Source organism: Rhinoderma darwinii, chromosome 1 (assembly GCF_050947455.1).
Source record: "Rhinoderma darwinii isolate aRhiDar2 chromosome 1, aRhiDar2.hap1, whole genome shotgun sequence".
Classification (NCBI taxonomy): domain Eukaryota; kingdom Metazoa; phylum Chordata; class Amphibia; order Anura; family Rhinodermatidae; genus Rhinoderma; species Rhinoderma darwinii.
In genome coordinates, this window is record NC_134687.1 from 518,214,165 (window position 1) to 518,233,728 (window position 19,564).

General features: G+C 44.1%; 1 protein-coding gene across 5 annotated transcripts in view; it reads left to right on the forward strand.

The window, feature by feature from the left end:
- Positions 1–19,564, forward strand: part of LOC142659973 (colorectal mutant cancer protein) — a 271,048-nt gene that overhangs the window by 200,608 nt on the left and 50,876 nt on the right. For all 5 annotated transcript variants that reach the window (XM_075836625.1, XM_075836622.1, XM_075836638.1 and 2 more), the window contains 2 exons: positions 17,407–17,570; positions 17,884–18,090. In XM_075836625.1, coding sequence (XP_075692740.1) covers positions 17,407–17,570; positions 17,884–18,090 — 371 coding nt within the window. The remainder of the gene's footprint in view (positions 1–17,406; positions 17,571–17,883; positions 18,091–19,564) is intronic.

A 19,564-nucleotide genomic window follows, 5' to 3' on the forward strand; every position in this document is an offset into this window, starting at 1 on the left:
TACCTAAACCGTACATCAAGCCCATCATCAAGATGATGACAAAACCTGCATTTCCATTACTTGTGTTAAAGGCAATGTGTTGCCAGAAAAACATGTTTTGTTTTTTTTAATTAAGCATTTAGTGTGTAGGTGATTAAACATTGTTCAAATTTTTTTTATTTTTTTTTCACGAGTCAGGAAATATTATAAATTAATTCTAATTTATAATATTTCCCATTGCTGGTCACTAGATGGAGCTATTCCCAAAATTGCAGCATTGCATGTGGTAAAGCAACCACATTGCTTTATGCTGCAAAATTGGGTAAAAAGCCCTCGCTCTAGTGAGCTCTCAGCATCCCTCCCCCTCCTTTATCCTGGCTAGTGCCGGGATAAACGAGGGGTTTGAACGGTCTAACCTCCTACACTGTGTGTCGCCATTTTTTGAGCTAACACACAGTGTAGTAGGTTTACATACAGTAGTAAACGTACACAAACACGAACATACATATAAATCTCTTACCTGCTCCTGCCGCCGCGGCTCCCTCCGGCCCGTCCGCTCCGTCTGCTGCCGCTGGTCCAAGTGCACAAGTCCGGAAGCCGCGACCGGAAGTAGTAATCTTACTGTCCGGGCGCGACTTCCGGTCCACACGAAAATGGCGCCGGACGGCGCGCATTTCAAATTGGACTGTGTGGGAGCGGTGCATGCGCAGTTCCCACACAGACGGCGTACATTGAAGTGGATGGGACGGGAGCCGTTCGCAGTCCCTATGGGACTGTGGCTGCCGTATTCCATGTCTGTATGTGTCGTTAATCGACACATACAGAAATGGAAAAAAAAATGGCAGCCCCCATAGGGAAGAAAAAGTGTAAAAATAAGAAAAAGTAAAACACAAACACACAAATAAATATAAACATTTTTAATAAAGCACTAACATCGTTAACATATTTAAAAAAAAATTCCCTACTCATGGTATGCTGACCCTGCTTCCAACCTCCCTTACAAATTAATTCCCTCCTGCACACTGATGGAAGTAATAAACAATATTTAACATGCTTCTGTTCTGGGGTGAATGTAGGTTTTTGTTGGCTCTGTGTAATCTTTCAGAAAATGCCATTTTCTGTTTGAAGTAGCCAGTGTAGAGTACTTAAAGAGGCTCTGTCACCAGATTTTGCAACCCCTATCTGCTATTGCAGCAGATCGGCGCTGCAATGTAGATTACAGTAACGTTTTTATTTTTAAAAAACGAGCATTTTTGGCCAAGTTATGACCATTTTTGTAGTTATGCAAATGAGGCTTGCAAAAGTCCAAGTGGGTGTGTTTAAAAGTAAAAGTCCAAGTGGGCGTGTATTATGTGCGTACATCGGGGCGTTTTTAATACTTTTACTAGCTGGGCGTTCTGATGAGAAGTATCATCCACTTCTCTTCAGAACGCCCAGCTTCTGACAGTGCAGATCTGTGACGTCACTCACAGGTCCTGCATCGTGTCGGCCACATCGGCACCAGAGGCTACAGTTGATTCTGCAGCAGCATCAGCGTTTGCAGGTAAGTCGATCTTACCTGCAAACGCTGATGCTGCTGCAGAATCAACTGTAGCCTCTGGTGCCGGTGTCCTCGCTCGTCTGACACGATGCAGGACCTGTGAGTGACGACACAGCGTGATCTCTCGAGAACACGGCTGTGTCTGCACTGCCAGAAGCTGGGCGTTCTGAAGAGAAGTGGATGATACTTCTCATCAGAACGCCCAGCTAGTAAAAGTATTAAAAACGCCCCGATGTACGCACATAATACACGCCCACTTGGACTTTTACTTTTAAACACACCCACTTGGACTTTTGCAAGCCTCATTTGCATAACTACAAAAATGGTCATAACTTGGCCAAAAATGCTCGTTTTTTAAAAATAAAAACGTTACTGTAATCTACATTGCAGCGCCGATCTGCTGCAATAGCAGATAGGGGTTGCAAAATCTGGTGACAGAGCCTCTTTAAGAGACTCACAAACTGTGATCTTCCTTTATGATGATTCTGATAGTCCCTGTTTCCGGCACAGTGCTGACCAGGTGTCATGTCCGTGGCTGCGGGCTGTCAGCTCCAATCTCCCCCTGACAGCCGCAGCCACGAGTCGGCAAGCGCTGGCCCCAGCCTCATCCTCAGGAGATGCCAGTGCTCGCTTCCACTCACCCCAGCGGGATCCTGTAGGGTGTCCGCTCTTCACCACGCCTGCCGTCTGCCTGCTGCCTAGTTTCAGCCGAGCCTGCCTTGCTACTGTCCGATCTGTCACAGGTACCCTATACGAACTATAGACATTGACCTGCGCCCTGTTGGCCAGCTGCAATACCGTCAAGGCGATACGGCCCAGTGGGTCCACAGACCCATCTTGACAGTACGCTCAGGCCATGGACCCCGCTGGTCGATTCAAGACCATGACAACGTCTCAAGAGATGCGGGCTGATATGCTAGACCTCCGGTCTCGACAGAACCAACGACTCCAGGCGTTGAACATACTTGCACGTCGGCAAGGGGCACAAGCTGCCGTTCCTCCTACTACACCTCCTGGCAGTGTTGATCTGCGCGTTTCTTTGCCACTTCCTGACCGCTATGATGGAGAAGCAAGTACCTGTCGTGGATTTCTGAATCCGTTCCAGATCCACTTCAGCCTGTATAGTAGGACATTTTCTTCTGATGGCGCAAGGGTCGCTTTCATCATCTCTCTCCTCACTGGCAAGGCTCTTGCATGGACGAGCCCTATCTGGGAGAGACAAGGACCAGAGACCCATGACTTCCAAGCCTTCCTCCGGACTTTTCGTATGGTGTTTGAGGAGCCTAGTCGGGTCTCATCTGCAGAGGCCTCTTTGATTAACCTACGCCAAGGAGACACCTCCGTGATTGAGTACGCCAGTCACTTCCACACCCTGGCGGGAGAGCTGTTCTGGAACAATGAGGCCCTGGTGGCTGGATTCTGGCATGGATTGGCTCCTAAAATTAAGGACGAACTTGCCGCTCGAGATCTGCCGTCTACCCTGGATGATCCTTCTGTCCGCCCGGATTGATATACGGATCCGAGAACGCCTCCAAGAGGTTAGTCGGGAGGGAGTTCTTCCTAGTCTGCTTCCTACTTTGCAGCAACCCCTGCTGTTCTCAGATGTCGATCCTCCTAAGGAGTCTGTGATAATGGACCAGTGTAAGCTATCCACCCAGGAGAGACAACACAGACGCACTTCTGGACTCTGTCTTTATTGCGGCCTCGGTGGCCATCTTGTGCGCCTGTGTCCCCAAAGATCCCAAAGCCTAGGGTTGCTTAGAGTGACAACCTTGTGTAAGAGAGGACTTCCGTCTAAATTGTCCATACCTGTGACCATAGTGTCCGGTGAGAGAAGGCATCAGGTCTCTGCGTATCTGGACTCTGGATCTGCTTCTAATTTCATCCGTAGAGACCTGGTGGACCTTCTTCAATTACCCACCACCCCTCTGGAGAGCCCGTTGACAGTTGCATCAGTAAATGGACTACCTCTGCCAGACCCAGTTATAGCTGTGACCAAGCCGCTGAGTCTCCAAGTAGGGGCTCTTCACTCCGAACTTCTGTCGTTCTATGTCCTATCCAAAGCTGTTAACCCTGTGTTGCTGGGCCTTCCTTGGCTTCGACTGCATGCCCCAGTCTTGGACTGGAATTCTGGGGAGGTTCTCCAGTGGGGCCCTAAGTGTCAAAGCCGTTGCCTGGTGCAGATTCCTTTGGTTCAGCCTTCCCTGCCTCGGTCATTGGCAGGATTGCCAAGTCATTATGCTGCATTTTCGGACGTCTTCAGCAAGAGGGAGGCGGAGACATTGCCTCCACATCGGGCGTGTGACTGCCCTATCGAACTGATTCCTGGTGCATCCCTTCCCTGTGGTATGGTATATCCTCTCTCCTTGCCAGAGACTCTGTCCATGTCAGCCTATGTGAAAGAGAACTTGGAGAGGGGCTTCATACGAAAGTCTTCCTCCCCGGCAGGAGCCGGGTTCTTATTCGTCAAAAGAAGGATGGTTCTCTTCATCCTTGTATCGACTACCGTGGTCTCATCCAGATCACGGTGAAGAATAAATATCCGTTGCCACTGATCTCTGAACTGTTTGATCGTATACGTGGTGCCGAGATTTTTTCTAAACTAGATCTTCGTGGGGCTTACAACCTATTTAACACCCGTGATGGACACTGAGTATCTAGTAATGCCTTTCGGCCTGTGCAATGCTCCCGCGGTCTTCCAGGAGTTTAATGACATTTTCCGTTCTATGTTTGTGTTGTGGTCTGTCTTGATGACATCTTGATTTTTTTCTCCAGATCCTATGACGCATCAGAAACATGTCAGTCAAGTTCTGCTACGGTTAAGGGAGAATCGTCTGTACGCCAAGTTGGAGAAGTGTGTGTTTGACAGAGATACTCTACTTTTCCTGGGCTACATCGTCTCGAATCGAGGCCTCGAGATGGATCCTGAGAAGGTAAAGTCTGTCCTGGAATGGCCACACCCTCAAGGCTTGAGGGCCATACAGCGCTCTTTGGGGCCATACAGCGCATCTCTTCACTGACTTTTCCTATCTCTGACCTCACTAAGAAGGGCAAGAACGCCAAGGTGTGGACTCCCGAGGCAGAGTCCGCATTCAATAGCCTGAAGAGTGCCTTCACCTCAGCCTCTATCCTCCATCATCCGGATGTCTTTCTGCAGTTCTCATTGGAGGTGGACGCATCCTCTGTCGGTGCTGGTGCACTCCTGTTCCAGAGAGGTCCCAAGGGCAAGTCACTGGTATGTGGATATTTCTCTAAGCTCTTCTCTTCTGCAGAATGCAACTACTCGATTGGGGATCAGGAGTTACTGGCCATCAAATTTGGCTCTGGAAGAGTGGAGACATCTACTAGAGGGCGCAGCTCATCCGATCCTAATTTTTACAGACCACAACAATCTGACCTACCTCCAGACGGCCCAACGGCTGAACCCTCGTCAGGCCAGGTGGTCACTGTTCTTTACCAGTTTTCAGTTTGAGCTCCATTATCGCCCAGCCGACAAGAATGTGAGGGCCGATGCTTTGTCCAGGTGTTTCGAGACGGAAGACACCATGGAGATTCCACAGAGCATTATTGATCCGTCTTCCACTGTCTCTGTCAATCCCATGCAAGTTGGGGACATTCCTCTAAGGAGGACTTTGTGCGCCTGGCTGATCGTGGAAGAATCCTCCGCTGGGCACGCTCCTCTAGACTGGCAGGTCACGCGGTGTTCCGTAAGAGCCGGGATCTGATTGCTCGTCATTTCTGGTGGCCCACGCTGCTCAAGGACATTATGGACTCGGCAACCGCTGGCCCCAGCCTCCACCTCAGGAGACGCCAGTGCTCGCTTCCACTCACCTCAGCCAGATTCCGTAGGGTGTGCGTGCACGCTCTTAAAGGGGCAGCGCGCGCACCGGACTTTGATGAACATCAGGCCGTGAGTACCCTGGACTATAAGAGGGGTCCAGCCCTCTGCTTTGATGCCTGAGCGTTGATGTTGTTTCCAAAGTTTGTCTATGTGATGGCCTCCTAGTGTGTTCCTGTTCCCTGCATTCCGTACTATCCTGGTCGAGTACTGTGCTAGCCAAAGTTGTGCCGTGCTGTATACCACGCCTGTCCTGCTTCACCACACCTGACGTCTGCTCGCTGCCTAGTTCCAGCCGAGCCTGCCTTGCTACTGTCCGAGCTGCCACAGGTACCCTATACGAACTATAGACATTGACCTGCGCCCTGTTGGCCAGCTGCCATACCGTCAAGGCGGTACGGACCAGTGAGTCCACAGACCCTTTGTGACACCAGGCTAGTCTCCATGACAGGGTTAAACGCCATGTACACCTTTTTTAAATGTTTTTTTCTTTTAATAAAAATGTCTATCAGTGTGATTTGTTGCAACTTTCAAAATACTTTTTATTGAAAATTATTTTTACTTTTTGAGATACAGCTCCTTTGTATCCTGTATCTCAAAGCTGTATCGCAGAGCTGTATCTAGCGCTGAAAACTGTATCCGTCAGGTCAACGGCACTGACTGTTTCAGTGTCAGCGGGTCCTGCATGTCTCTAACACGCAGGATCGAGCTGCTATCGATGACATCTACGTTCATAACTTGGATGTAGGGCTGGGCAACAATTCTGCCAAAAAATAAAATCTTTGGTCGATTTTCGGTTTATTGAACAGTAATACCAAGAGATAATTTAATAAATTTTCTTTATATAAATAACTTTTTAACATACATTGCTATAATTATTGTACGTAACTTCACGACTTTTAACCTCTGCAAAAACTTTTTTTTTAAATCATAAATACAATTGTAAAAATGTCTAGCTAACTGATTATAACTTCTGTGTCTCCCACAGGGAACAGGTTAACAGAATCTATAATCAGTGCACCTTGTGCATCATTAACATCCCACTCTGCCCATCACCACCTCAGCCGGTCTCTGGCATTGCAGGTGAAAGCAGTGTAAATTGCGGCAGGGCCAGGCAGATCGCGCCGAGCGGGCACAATGGAGAAAGATGCCTGAAGTGTGAGCAGGACCCTGTACAGTACCGGCCCCATGATGGGGTTTTAAATAAATAACATTAAGGCCGATTCACACGACCGTGATTGGACCGTGAAAAATGATCCGTGTGTCCGCCGGATTTCCCAGTCCGACCACAGTACATGTGAACGGGACTCCTGGCATCACAGACCTTTAGGCTACAGCCACACAACAGTGAAAAAAGATGGCCATTAAAAACGGATCATTATCAGTTTTTCATGTCCATTTTGTATCAGTGTCTCCAAATTCTCATCCATTTCCAGTCCGACTGTCAGTTTTTCATGGCCGTTAAAAAAAAAATTAAAATTAATTTAATTTGTCAGGGTTTTTTGTCCCAATCCCCTGAAAACATCACAGTAGATATGTAGATAGTGTCGCAATGCCCTGTTGATAGTGCCACAGTGCCCACATAGTGATGTAGTGCCACAGTGCCCATGTAGATAGTGCTGCAATGTCCCTGTAGATAGTGCCACAGTGCCCACATGCAGTGCCACATTGCCCACATGTAATGACCATGCCAGTGCCCACATGTAATGACCGGGCCATCGCCCACATGTAATGACCGTGCCAGTGCCCACATGTAATGACAGTGACACAGAGCCCACATGTAATGACATTGCCCACATAGTTCCAATCCCCCAATATAGTGCCACAGTACCCATGTAGATAGTGCCACACCCCCTAGCAGCACCCCACCACCCTAGTAGGTCGCAGCACCCCCTTCCTTGTAGATCGCACCCCCCCTTCCTTGTAGATTGCACTCCCCCCCTCCCCTTCGTTGTAGATCGCACACCCCCCCTTCCTTGTAGATCACACCCCCCGCTTGTAGATGGCGCCGCTGTAACTGCCACTAGGAGCTTCTAGTACAAGCTACAACGGTGCGATCTACAAGGGGGGGTGGTGGTGGAATATGCAAGGGGGTGCTATCTACAGGGCAGTGTGGCTATATACAAAGAGTCTCTGCTTCCCCACGGAACTGCTGTTTCGTACTGTATAATTTTGTTCAGTACAGAACAGCAGTTCCATGGGGAAGCAGGGACAGGACGGGGCAGACAAGGCAGTGACCAGGCGGCAGGGTGGAGCTTCGGCAGTACAGTGACAGGGGCAGCACGGCGCGATGGTACGATTAAAGAATAGATTCAACGATTCTGTTAAAAAAAACTAAATTGTGAGATCCCCTGAGGGCAAATTAATCGAATTAATTTGATTAATTGTCCAGCCCTACTTAGATGTGATAGATTACGGTGTGGATCCTGCGAGTCATAGACATTCAGGACCCGCTGACACTGAACCTGTCAGTCCCGCGGACCTGACCGGTTCAGATCTTATGCAGGATAAAAAGCAGCTGCATCTCAAAATAATTTTTAATAAAAACTAATTATAAAGTTGCACAAAACACACCTTTTTATCAAAAAACAAAACTATTGCAAAGGTTTACATAGCCTTTAACAAAAAAGTATTTGCGTTGTGCCTTATTTTGCACATCAGTCCTCAAAATTTACTTTGTACAAACAATTAAAGGCATGTAATAGATTATCAGAAGATGCTCTTCAGACAATTTATATTCTGAGGGGTTAGTGAAAGTAATCAGAACATTACTGTTTTCGATTCCTACAGCATTAGTCCAAGTCAACACGGAGAAGTTTTCATGTGTAAAAATCTGACGTGGATTTGGCTGAGATTCTGCAGCAGAAATCCAAGGCTGACCCTCATAATTCTGCTTCACTTTTGCAGTTTAAACTGAAGCTGAGCCCCATTCAATGCGTATAATAGGGGATTATTTTAAAATTGGAAACCACGATTAAATCCATGTAAATTTTCTATTTGTGAACAAGGTCTTTTTTTTTTTTTTATCCCAATGTTTTATAAATCAATTTCACATTTTGGATTAATCTATTCCCCATTTACCTTCCCTCTGAAGTTGTGCTTTGGCTTTGAGCATAGTCCGAGCATATCCTTATTGAAACCATGTGGTATGTATTTTAAAATTCGGTCATCAAATTCATGTAAACATGTGCAATATACAAGATAAGAGCTTGATTTATAAGATCATGACTTATGGTTATTAGTTATGAGCTAATATCCATTGAAGAAAAAATGTACTAAAACAATATAAACATTATCCACGCTTTGTGTACTGTTCTGTTTGGTTGCCTCTAAAACTGGCGTTCCTTATAAAGAACATCTTGAACTTTGATCTGCTCTTTCTTCTCAATGAAAGGTGAATGTATAATTTGTAATAACACAAGCCCTGTCATGCCATGATTCCTGTGCACTGTTTTGGCAGCACGGGTGAGGTTATTATTATTATGTTGGGTTTGGGCACCCTGCCTGAGATTATTGCTACGTTAAAAGTGGAACAGATGGAAAAACATGCTGACCGCTAGGCTGATGCTGTGTGCTCGCTTTGCATTATACATGTTGCATAGAGGATTGGTAGGTTCTTGTATAGTACAGCAAGAATGCAAAGAGCACAAGAGACCGCACAGATGTCTGTCTTGTCATAGTGGGAATTTGAGATGGCAGGAACCAACATAGGTTACCCACTTTGTTTTAAAGTGCCATAAAGAGTAATTATTTTAAAAACAAAACACTTTGTGTACTTGGAAGAACACCATACAGTGTAGCTCTGATCAAAATTGGAATGAGTTCCTTTTGTCATTCATTATATTGTAATAACTATATAAAGTATCCAACATTATTTGCCTCTATTTAAAGTTTAAGCTCAGAAATTAAATAACTAGAATTGACTCTTAAAACAATCTGTATGGCTTAAACAATTCTTCTAAGGTGCCCATACACGTTAGCTGAACGTCAACCAAATGCATCGATTTCAGTGGGACTAGTCGACCTTCAAATGTGTATGGGAGTGTCTTGACTCCCCCACCCCACCCCCGACAGCAGATGGTGGAAAGAAGGATTGGATTTCAAAACGCCTAATACTTTTGGTGACGGTTTATTTTCAATGAGAACAAAGGTCTTTGGCAGCAAATGATTCCCCTCTCCCCATTAAGTACACATTCACTCACAAGCCGGGTGTGGGAGGTCGGGAGGAATAGCTGGTCGGCTGAACGAGCGTTTGGTCAGTAGCCATCTAAGGCTGTGTTCACATCTGCGTTGGGGTCCCGTTCTGACGTTCCGTCTGAGCTTTCCGTCAGAACGGGACCCTGAACTGACACAAATGGAAACCAGAGGTTTCCGTTTCCATCCCCATTGATTTTAATGGTGACTGATCCGGTGCCCATCATTTCCGTTTGTCTCTGTTGTGCACCGGACCCGTCGTTTTGCCGCAAGCAATAGCGTAGTCGACTGCCATTTGCACCATGCACATTAATTTGTAGAAGTGGATGTGGCATACTGCTCGGTCAGGATTTAGACACAATTATGAGAGGACTTTTTAAAAAGCTGAAAAAAAATCAAATCTGAAAAATAAAAACAGATGAGAAAAAAAATTATTTGCATTTCTACTCCACACAGACCCTGGCATACATTTGACCAATAAAATGCTATAAGCACTTCACAGTATGTGTTTCTGTATTTCCTGATGCAACCCTCAACCCAGCCTGAGAAAGTCACAAACTTTATATTTATAATATAATTCTTACTATAAGTGGTCAGATATGTGAGGTGGGATTAGCTTGATATAGGGTTCACTTAAGTAGACAACTCACTTTGATGTACACCTAATTTCATGAATTTTTTTCCATTCTACATCCAAGCTTGTTTAATGCATATCCAACATCGGGTCCTAATGTCTGATTCCTGTTTACAATGCATATTTTTGTTTTATGATACCATATGGAAAAACTATAAACCTACATCAAATGTGTTCAGGGAATTATAAGTAAAAGAGCTGTTCAGTATTTCCCCTGAACTCCTAGCAATTGCCATGTGCAACCAATATAAGGCCCCATGCACAAAAAATCCACAGGAGAATTGCAGCCCCATTCATTTCTATGGGGCCATGCACACGACTGTGGTTTCCACGGTCCGTGCATGGCCCAGGAGCCCGGACCGCAGAAAGAACGGGCACGTCTTATTACAGGCGTGTTCTGCGGTCCAGGCTCATAGAAAATAATGGCCGCGGCCATGTGCACGGCCTGCGATTTGCGGGCGGCTCACGGCTGCCGGCCAACCCGAAAATCATGGTCGTGTGCATGAGGCCTAACCCATTTTTTTGTTGTTGACATTTATTACACAAAAAGATTAATGGTTTTGCTTCTTTAACATTACATATAGGTTTTGCAGTGTCATAAATAATTTGCTGGTGGGGTTATTAGATACTTGGCATCACTAATCCGTTATATACACTGCTCAAAAAAATTAACTAAACACTTAAATCGCACATCGGAAATTGATGAACTAAAGATTCCACTTGAATATCTTTACAGATATAAATTGTGTAATTTGTTCAGAACAAAATAACGAATCAACAGTCATTGGAAACCAAAATCCTCAACCAATTGAGGGCTGGATTCCAAATCACCCCGAAAATTAAAGTAAAAATATTTAAGTCACCGGCAGATTCAATTTGCCTAAATTTCATCACAGGAACACATAATATATGTATGGCCCTCACATGCCTGTATGCACTCCCGACTAGGGATGTCACGATACCAGAATTTGGACTTCGATACCGATACCTTGTGTAGTATTGCGACTTTCGATAGAAAAACGATACTTTGCCAACAGTAATAATAATTAAAAAAAAGTTCTTCCATTTTCCCATATGAGGCACGTGGTGTGATGAATTTTGAATGTGCCTCATATTAATCGTAATTAACCCCATCATGTTTCTCAGTCATAATGGACAACATTTGGGTTAATGTGTGAGGTACATGATGGGGTTAATTACTATTAATGTGAGGCACATGGTGGTTAAATTCATCACGCCTCGTGCCTCACATTAATAAGTGAAAGAAAGCAGTTTTTATTTTATTTTTTTACAGTGCACACTTCATAAATGACACAAAAAAATTGTTGTGCAGGTTATTACGGCCGTGCCAATACTGAATATGTGTATATTTTATGCATTGAGAGTTTTATTTTAATGTTTATTGTAAAAAAACGTGTATATGTATTGTTTTTATTTAACATTACTTTGTTTTTACTTTTAATCTATATCTATATGCCATTACATTAGCCTGTGTACGGATAGTACACAGGCAGGTGTTAGGACATACTTAAAGTATGCCCTAACAGGAAATATAGTTAGACAGCACAGGGGTTCTTCAACGGCCATATACAGTATGTCCCTCAATCGTTTCACAGGCATCCCCCCTTCTCATTTTTCCCTTGAATGCGGCAGTCCGCTTTGATCGCAGCATTCAGTGGAATAGCGGCAGAGATTAGGTTTTTGTGACTATGTAATACAGCCATTGCCCCGCTCCTGACAACAAGTGTGCGCACGCGCGGTCAGCATGAGGTGATGCAGCCCGCGTTGCACTAATGAGCGGTGGCGCAGGCACTGAATACAGAAAATTGGAGGTGTTTTGTAGAGCTCACGCCATGTTCTGTCTTCAGAGCCACCGCTCATTAGTGCAGTGCAGGTCACATCACATCATGCTGACTGCGTGCGCACACGCTTGTCAGGACTCAGGAGCGGGACAATGGCTGTATTACAGAGCTGCAGCCCTGCTCTCATACATTTATGTGTTACAATGCTAAGCTGTGCGGTGGCACATCTTAGTATCGACATACATGAATTAACGTTATCGAACCGTTCGAGGGTGCACTGCATCTAAATAGTATCGATATTTCGATGCATCGTGCATCCCTACTCCCGACAACATCTGGGAATGCACCTGATGAAACGGCTGGATTATGGCATCCGTGAGCTGGACAGTCTTTGGAGTTACTTGGGGGCGTCAGATGCACTGATTCATAATGTTTCAGAAGTTCTCAATTGGATTCAGGTCTGGGAAACATAAGGACCAGTTATTGGCTTTAATGCCTTCGTCATCCGTAAATTGCCTAGACACTCGGGCAACATGAGGTCAGTCATTGTCCTTCACTAGAAACAAGTTAGGGCTCACTGCACCGGCGTCAGGTCTGACAATGGCTCTGATGATTTAATCCGATTAATAACAGCTGTCATGGTACAGTTGGCAATCTTGTGTAGGTTTGTGCAAACCCTTCAAGGCTAAGCCTCCCCAGACCTTCACTGATCCACCGCCAAACCGGTCATGCTGGATGATGTTGCAGGCAGCATAACGTTCACCTCGGCGTCTCCAGACTCTATCATGTCTGTCACGTGCTTATTGTAAACTTTCTCTCACCTGTGAAGAGAACGGAGCACCAATGGCGATCCTGCCAATTTTGGTGGTATTTGATAAATACCAATCGAGCTGCACAGTGCTGGGCTGTGCGCACAGGTCCCACTACAGGAGGTTTGGCCTTCATGCCACCCTTATTCTGACCGTTTGGTCAGAAATATTCATACCAGTTTCCTGCTGAAGATCATTTAGTAGGGCTCTGGTAGTGCTCCTGTTCCTTCTTGCACAAAGGAGCAGATACCTGTCCTCCTGATTGGTTGGTGCCCTTCTACGGCCCTGTCCGGCTCTATTCATGTAATGGCCCATGTCCTGGTATCTACTCCAGAGACTGTGCTGGGAGACACAGCAAACCTTGCGACGGCACATATAGATGTACCATCCTGGAGTAGCTTAAATGGGCTGCAGGTACTGCCTCATGCTACCGGTACTGACAAGGACACTATCAAAACTAGAGAAGAATGTCAGAAAGGATAAAGAGAGAGGAACCACCTGCAAAACCATTCCTTTTTTTGGAGGTTGTTGTGTCGATCCCTCTGCTTGGCACGTGTTGTCACTTTTGATCTTTACCAAAAGCAGGTAAAATTGAATCGCAATCGCTTATGTTTTATGTTAACTGGACAGATTGATGTCCCTAAAGTTGAATGGACTTGAAGTTACACTGTGATGCTTAAGTCTTCACAAACATTTTTTGAGCTGTGTATTTAACCGTTGTACTAACTCGGCACGCTCTCGTGGACAGGATATCTGCAGTGGGAATTTTGCTAGAGCTTTATTGTCTTTTGTTCTTTCTAGCTCATAAACTGTGTGTGGAATTTACTTCTCTAGCAATGACCCAGTACGTCAAATGATATTCATTGGGTTGAAAATGAAGTTAATATGAATTTAATCTGGTTTCAAATGTTGGAGTAGAAATGGCAGCCTGGCTGTAAAGATGCTTTCTATTCTAAATAAATAGCAGTGATCTTTATTATATATATATATATATATATATATATATATATATATATATATATATAATATTAGAAGCTGTGTGAAACAACCTGCTTCACATAACCACCAACAATTTTTCTCCTGTGTAAAGATTTGTCACCTCTCCTGACATGTCTGTATTCCCTATGATGTAACAATGCCGGAGCAACTTTTGTTAGGAATCTACGTCATGCCGCCCCTCTATTATTCCTGAAAATGTATGAATAAACTGTCAACTAAGTTTCTTTTGTCGATAAGGTATGTTCCTACACAGTCTGTCATTTACCACTGAATGGACAATGTCCGTGTAAGTACATGTCCCTTTAACAAAGTGAATGGTAACGCCCAACTGTGAATTTGTTCATAGATTTACAGGAGGAATAATAGAGGAATGCAATTATTTACTAAAGCAGACATGCTAGGAGAGCTGACAGCTCCTTTTTTAAGCGTTTTCATGGAATATTTGGCTACAGTATTCCGGATGTAGTACCTGATATTAGTAATGTAAGGAGTCAGTGCTCGCAGATGTTCTATCAATTACTGTAGAATTGTTCCAACAGCGTCTACTGCTATTATTGGGGGAAAGTCTCTCATCGCTCAGCTCTGTTGGGACATAGGTTACCGGTATGTGTTTGCTGATTAGCACCTTTTTATTTTTCAGATGGTTTTCATAATTAAAAGAAGCAAAAAATTCACTTAAGGGTATGTGCACACACACTAATTACGTCCGTAATTGACGGACATATTTCGGTCGCAAGTCCCGGACCGAACACAGTGCAGGGAGCCGGGCTCCTAGCATCATAGTTATGTACGATGCTAGGAGTCCCTGCCTCGCTGCAGGACAACTGTCCCGTACTGTAAACATGATTACACTACGGGACAGTTGTCCTGCAGCGAGGCAGGGACTCCTAGCGTCGTACATAAGTATGATGCTAGGAGCCCGGCTCCCTGCACTGTGTTCGGTCCGGGACTTGCGGCCGAAATACGTCCGTCAATTACGGACGTAATTAGTGTGTGTGCACATACCCTAACGGTTTGCCATCATAAACAGGCAGTATCCATTGTAAGATTTATCTGCCACAGTCTTTTTGAAAATTTGTTCCATTAATCTGAATGAGGTTGTTAAATTCCAGATTTGCAACAAAATATTTTGCATGTGAATCGACCCTAATAGTAGAGGTGGCTCCTGATAAGTCCAGCAGCAATAGTTGTACAAAAAGCAAATGTTCAGTCTTCAAAACCAATACCTACAAAAGCCTTTTGCAAAGGGGCAAAAATCCTTGTCGTTATTCGCTCCGCCAAACGTAGCGTGCAATGTTTTAACCCTCACAGTGCAAGAGCTGTAGCACACAACCCACCACATCTGCTAAACTTCTGAAATATAGGAACTGAAGAGCTGAACTTAGATTTTCGACATTATTTGATTGCCTGAAAGATTGTCATATCTGGGGTCGTTGTTTCCGCCTTTACTAGTCATCGTTTCCTTTAAACAACAATACAAACTATATAATGAAGTAGTCCTGGCAATGATTCCTAATTTTGTTTCTTGGTACCTTGCCTTCTGTTGTGGCCCAGTGATGTGGTTTGGAGAGTGTACGTTACTGATCAGGACCTGCTTTATATGCTATAATGGGGTTTATTTTTATTCATTACATTAGTTAAACCAAAAATAATACTTCCATAATGGAGTCTCCTTTGCCACTAAAGAGCACAAAGTGGAGTTTGACAGAATAAATCCGTATGTAGTGGCTCTTCTGGGATAGCTGAACACACTCGGCATTCTCAATCTTCCCTTTCAAAGTAAGACCTCTACCTGTTATGTGAATGTCATGTATTGGCTGAAGATCAGTGTGCCGCAAGCGTCGTCCTCCTCTCCTAAGAGAGATGTCTAATAAAGCTTGTAAAACTTGTGGAATTCAGTAATCAGCAGGAGTAGACTGAAGAGAAATATAACATAGACTTTTTTTCATGAGGCTATTGGGAATAACTGCATACTTGTAAAGTAAGACCTTTTATTGAAGGGGTTATCTCCCTCTCCCCCCCCCCCCCCCAAAACAACTTATCACCTATCCACAGGATGGGTGAGAAGCGTTTGATCGCTGGAACCCCCACCAACTGAGAGAATGGGGGTCCTGAGTCCCCTGTTTAGACAGCAGCTTTTTTGGAAAGCTGCATTCTTTTTTTTTTTTTTTGTAGTTACAAAGCGTAATCTCGCGAGACTACACTTCCTGTGCTGTTGTGCATGAGGCCTTAATAAGAACACTGTGTTCAGGACTGTTACAGGAAATCAGGCAATGTCATCCAAGGCAGCTCTTATATTAACGGACTAATGGCATGGGGACAATGCCATTATCCTTTTAATATACGTGGGGTGAGCAGGGATGGGTTAATAACCTGATCCTTCTCTACAGTTCTGTATGGAATCTAGTCATACTCTTTAGGCCATGTTCACACAGTGGATTTTTCAAGTGGAAAAATGCTGAGAAAATTTTCAGCAGAAATCTGAGGATTTGCATCTTTATCTGCTGCGGATCCGCACCACTCCCCACCACTACTTGATGCTGTGTCATTTATTTTGTTTCTTGCTAGTTCAGCATTGAAACATTTTTTGTAGTACTATAACAGGGGATTCTGGATCACCAGGTTCCTTGTTATCCACTATTCATTGAATATAAAGGTTGTTGAGCTGAATATCCTAAACCTCAATAAATAATGCATACATGCTTGCTTGTTTTTCTCCAGCATAAAGACCACTATATACCACTGTGGTGAATGATGAGTGATCAGTCTGCACGTAGTACAGTAAGGGAAATAAAACATTTATGATAGACCAGTGCTGGCTAACCTGAGCCTTAGTTACCCAATACATGAGGAAGCTAAGCCACCTGTGAATCAAATAGTAACCGCATAATGACATAAGTAACCCTCATAGTATACCTTGTTCTCATCTTGGACATTTGTGGCATATCCTGTGGCTATGCCGTAACTGTCCAAGATGACAATATCCCTTTAAATCAAGTCTCCAGTCAAAAATTCTAAATAGTCTCTTGCGATAATATTAATCCACATAGTAAAGCATTGTGCTCCCTGCATTTTCTGTTACAGTATGGTTTGTACCTTGAAGCAGCTCGTGGCTCTTCTCTTTGACCGTCATGTGACCGCTAAAGACTGTTTAAAAAAAAATTCATTTAGAAATGATGATCTGGTGACCTAACATGGAAGTAGAGGACTTACACATTTCCATTCTTAAATTATTTTTTTATTTCATCATTTTGCTTACAGCAGGAACGCTATGGGGAAATCACGTTTTCAGCTGTGTTGCGGTTAACAGGATATAGACTGTTTTACGATCATTCCCATAGGCAGAGCATACACTGCTGTAAGGGAATATAGGTCTATAGTTTGCTAATAGGCTCCAATAGATCAGCAATGGGAAATTTCAATTCATGTTCGTTTTCAGGCTCTGTGTCTAGAAATGCTCCTGGTTCAATCCGTTTGCTTAATGGAAGTAAGTTAAGAGATGACTTAAAATACAATTCCATAATATTTAGGTCACTGTTACAAATAAGTGAATAGCCAGAATCATAATGTGGTCTCTCATTTTCTTTTTTTTTTTTTTTAATTCAATGCAGACAACTGCAGTGACCTGAACTCTGAGCTGCAGAGGGTACTGACGGGCCTCGAAAACGTCGTCTGCGGGAGGAAAAAGAGCAGCTGCAATTTGTCTGTGGCAGAAGTTGATCGACACATTGAGCAACTCACAACCGCCAGTGAACACTGTGACCTGGCCATTAAGGTAAGATTATTTATGCCGTACACAGTGCTAAAATACTTTGTAGTATTTTTCTCGCCATTAATATAACCGTATCAATCCGTACGCAGTGCTAAAATAATCTGTAGTGTTTTACTAATTCATCAGGGATGGCTGTGATCAATCTAATTCCTCTATCAGAGACGCACACACCTACACACACATACACACTTATTACAGCACGTTGCAGTCCACATTTCTTCAGCATGAAAGGTGTACTAATGGGAAATGTTTCAGCTCGATTGACATCTCTTAGTATGTAAACTCCTGAAACTTTTCTAACTTTTTATTTTGGCAGACTGTGGAAGAAATTGAGGGTGTCCTGGGTCGTGAATTATATCCGAATTTGGCAGAAGAAAGGTCGCGATGGGAAAAAGAGCTGGCTGGTCTGCGGGAAGAAAACGAAAGTCTCACTGCCATGCTCTGCAGCAAAGAGGAAGATCTCAATAGGACCAAGTCTACTATGAATGCCATCCGTGAAGAAAGAGATAGACTTCGTCGAAGAGTAAGACTGCTTAAGTTCACCATGAGCAATTCACTATGACAGCTTTATAGTGTGCTGGTAAAATATTAAATTACAACTCATTTTCTGAATACGACATACATCAGACTGATCACATACAGTAGTGCCTGTGTATTCGGCACTTACAGTGGAGGTCTGAGAAATAATCCCCAGTGCTTAATACGCAATACTAAACGGGATGATCCCCCAACACTTAATACGCAATACTAAACGTCCCAAAAATTTCTGACATGTCAGAACTTTTAATCGGTGGGGGTCTGAACACAGAGACCCCAACCGTTCGCTAAAACAAAGCGGCAGAAGCGATTGGGTGATCGCTGTGCCGCTTCGTTTATGATCGGTTTTCTCAGAAAGCCAACTGAGTGGCATATGGGGTCATAGAATTTCTATTGAGCCTGTACACCAATTGCTTGGCTTTCTGAGAAAAGCCAATCAGAAACAAAGCGGCACAGCTCTCACCCAAGCGCTCCTGCCGCTTCATTTTATCGATCGGTGGGGGTCTCTGTATGACATGTCAGAAGTTTTGGGAAAGTTTAGTTAGGCTTCGTTCACATCTGTCGGAGCTTTCCATCGGAACGGAGCCCTGACTGACACAAACTGAAATCCTAGGTTTCCGTTTCCATCACCATTGATTTCAATGGTGACGGATCCGGTGCCAATGGTTTCCGTTTTGAAGGGATGAATACCGTAGTCGACTATGGTATCCATCCCGTCAAAATGACAGAACCCTTGCGCAACGGAGACAAACTGAAACCATTGGCACCGGATCCGTCACCATTGAAATAAATGGTGATGGAAACAGAAACCTTTGGTTTCAGTTTGTGTCAGTCAGGGCTCCATTCGACGGAAAGCTCAGACGGAACGTCGGAACGGAGCGCTGACGCAGATGTGAACATAGCCTAACCCTTTAACTTAACTGCAGCTTCAGGTACATTAAGTTCTTCTCCAGTATATTCCACATTTATCACTGTAGACACTGACAAAATTATTATTTTGTGTTCTGACCTGTATGTGGATGACCTCTAGTCTGTTGCACTTCCTTATATTATATTTCAGTTTTTTTGTTAAAGATTTGTACCTATTGGATCAGCATGCAAGTCTGTAAAGTGTTAATAAATGTAGATTTCTCACTGTTGATAATGGAGGCCCAGATGCTGTGCTGGATCCATTGTATGACAGATCCCAGCAGTGCCTGGCGGACCCTATTGACTTATAATGGGTTACGATGGGGTGGCTTTGTAGCTTCTGTTTTTTTTTTACGGCAAGAATAGCAATGCATACTGTGCTATTCTTGCTATCAAAAGTAACTGAGGCTGTTGTCACAGTTCTCGTGTTTATATCTGTTTCAGAATTTTTGGCTGGGAGCAAAACTTGTTGACCAAGGCCTCAAATACAAGATCATATTACTTTCGAGTTGTAATAAGCCATAAGAGCGCACCCATAGACTTCTGTGGGG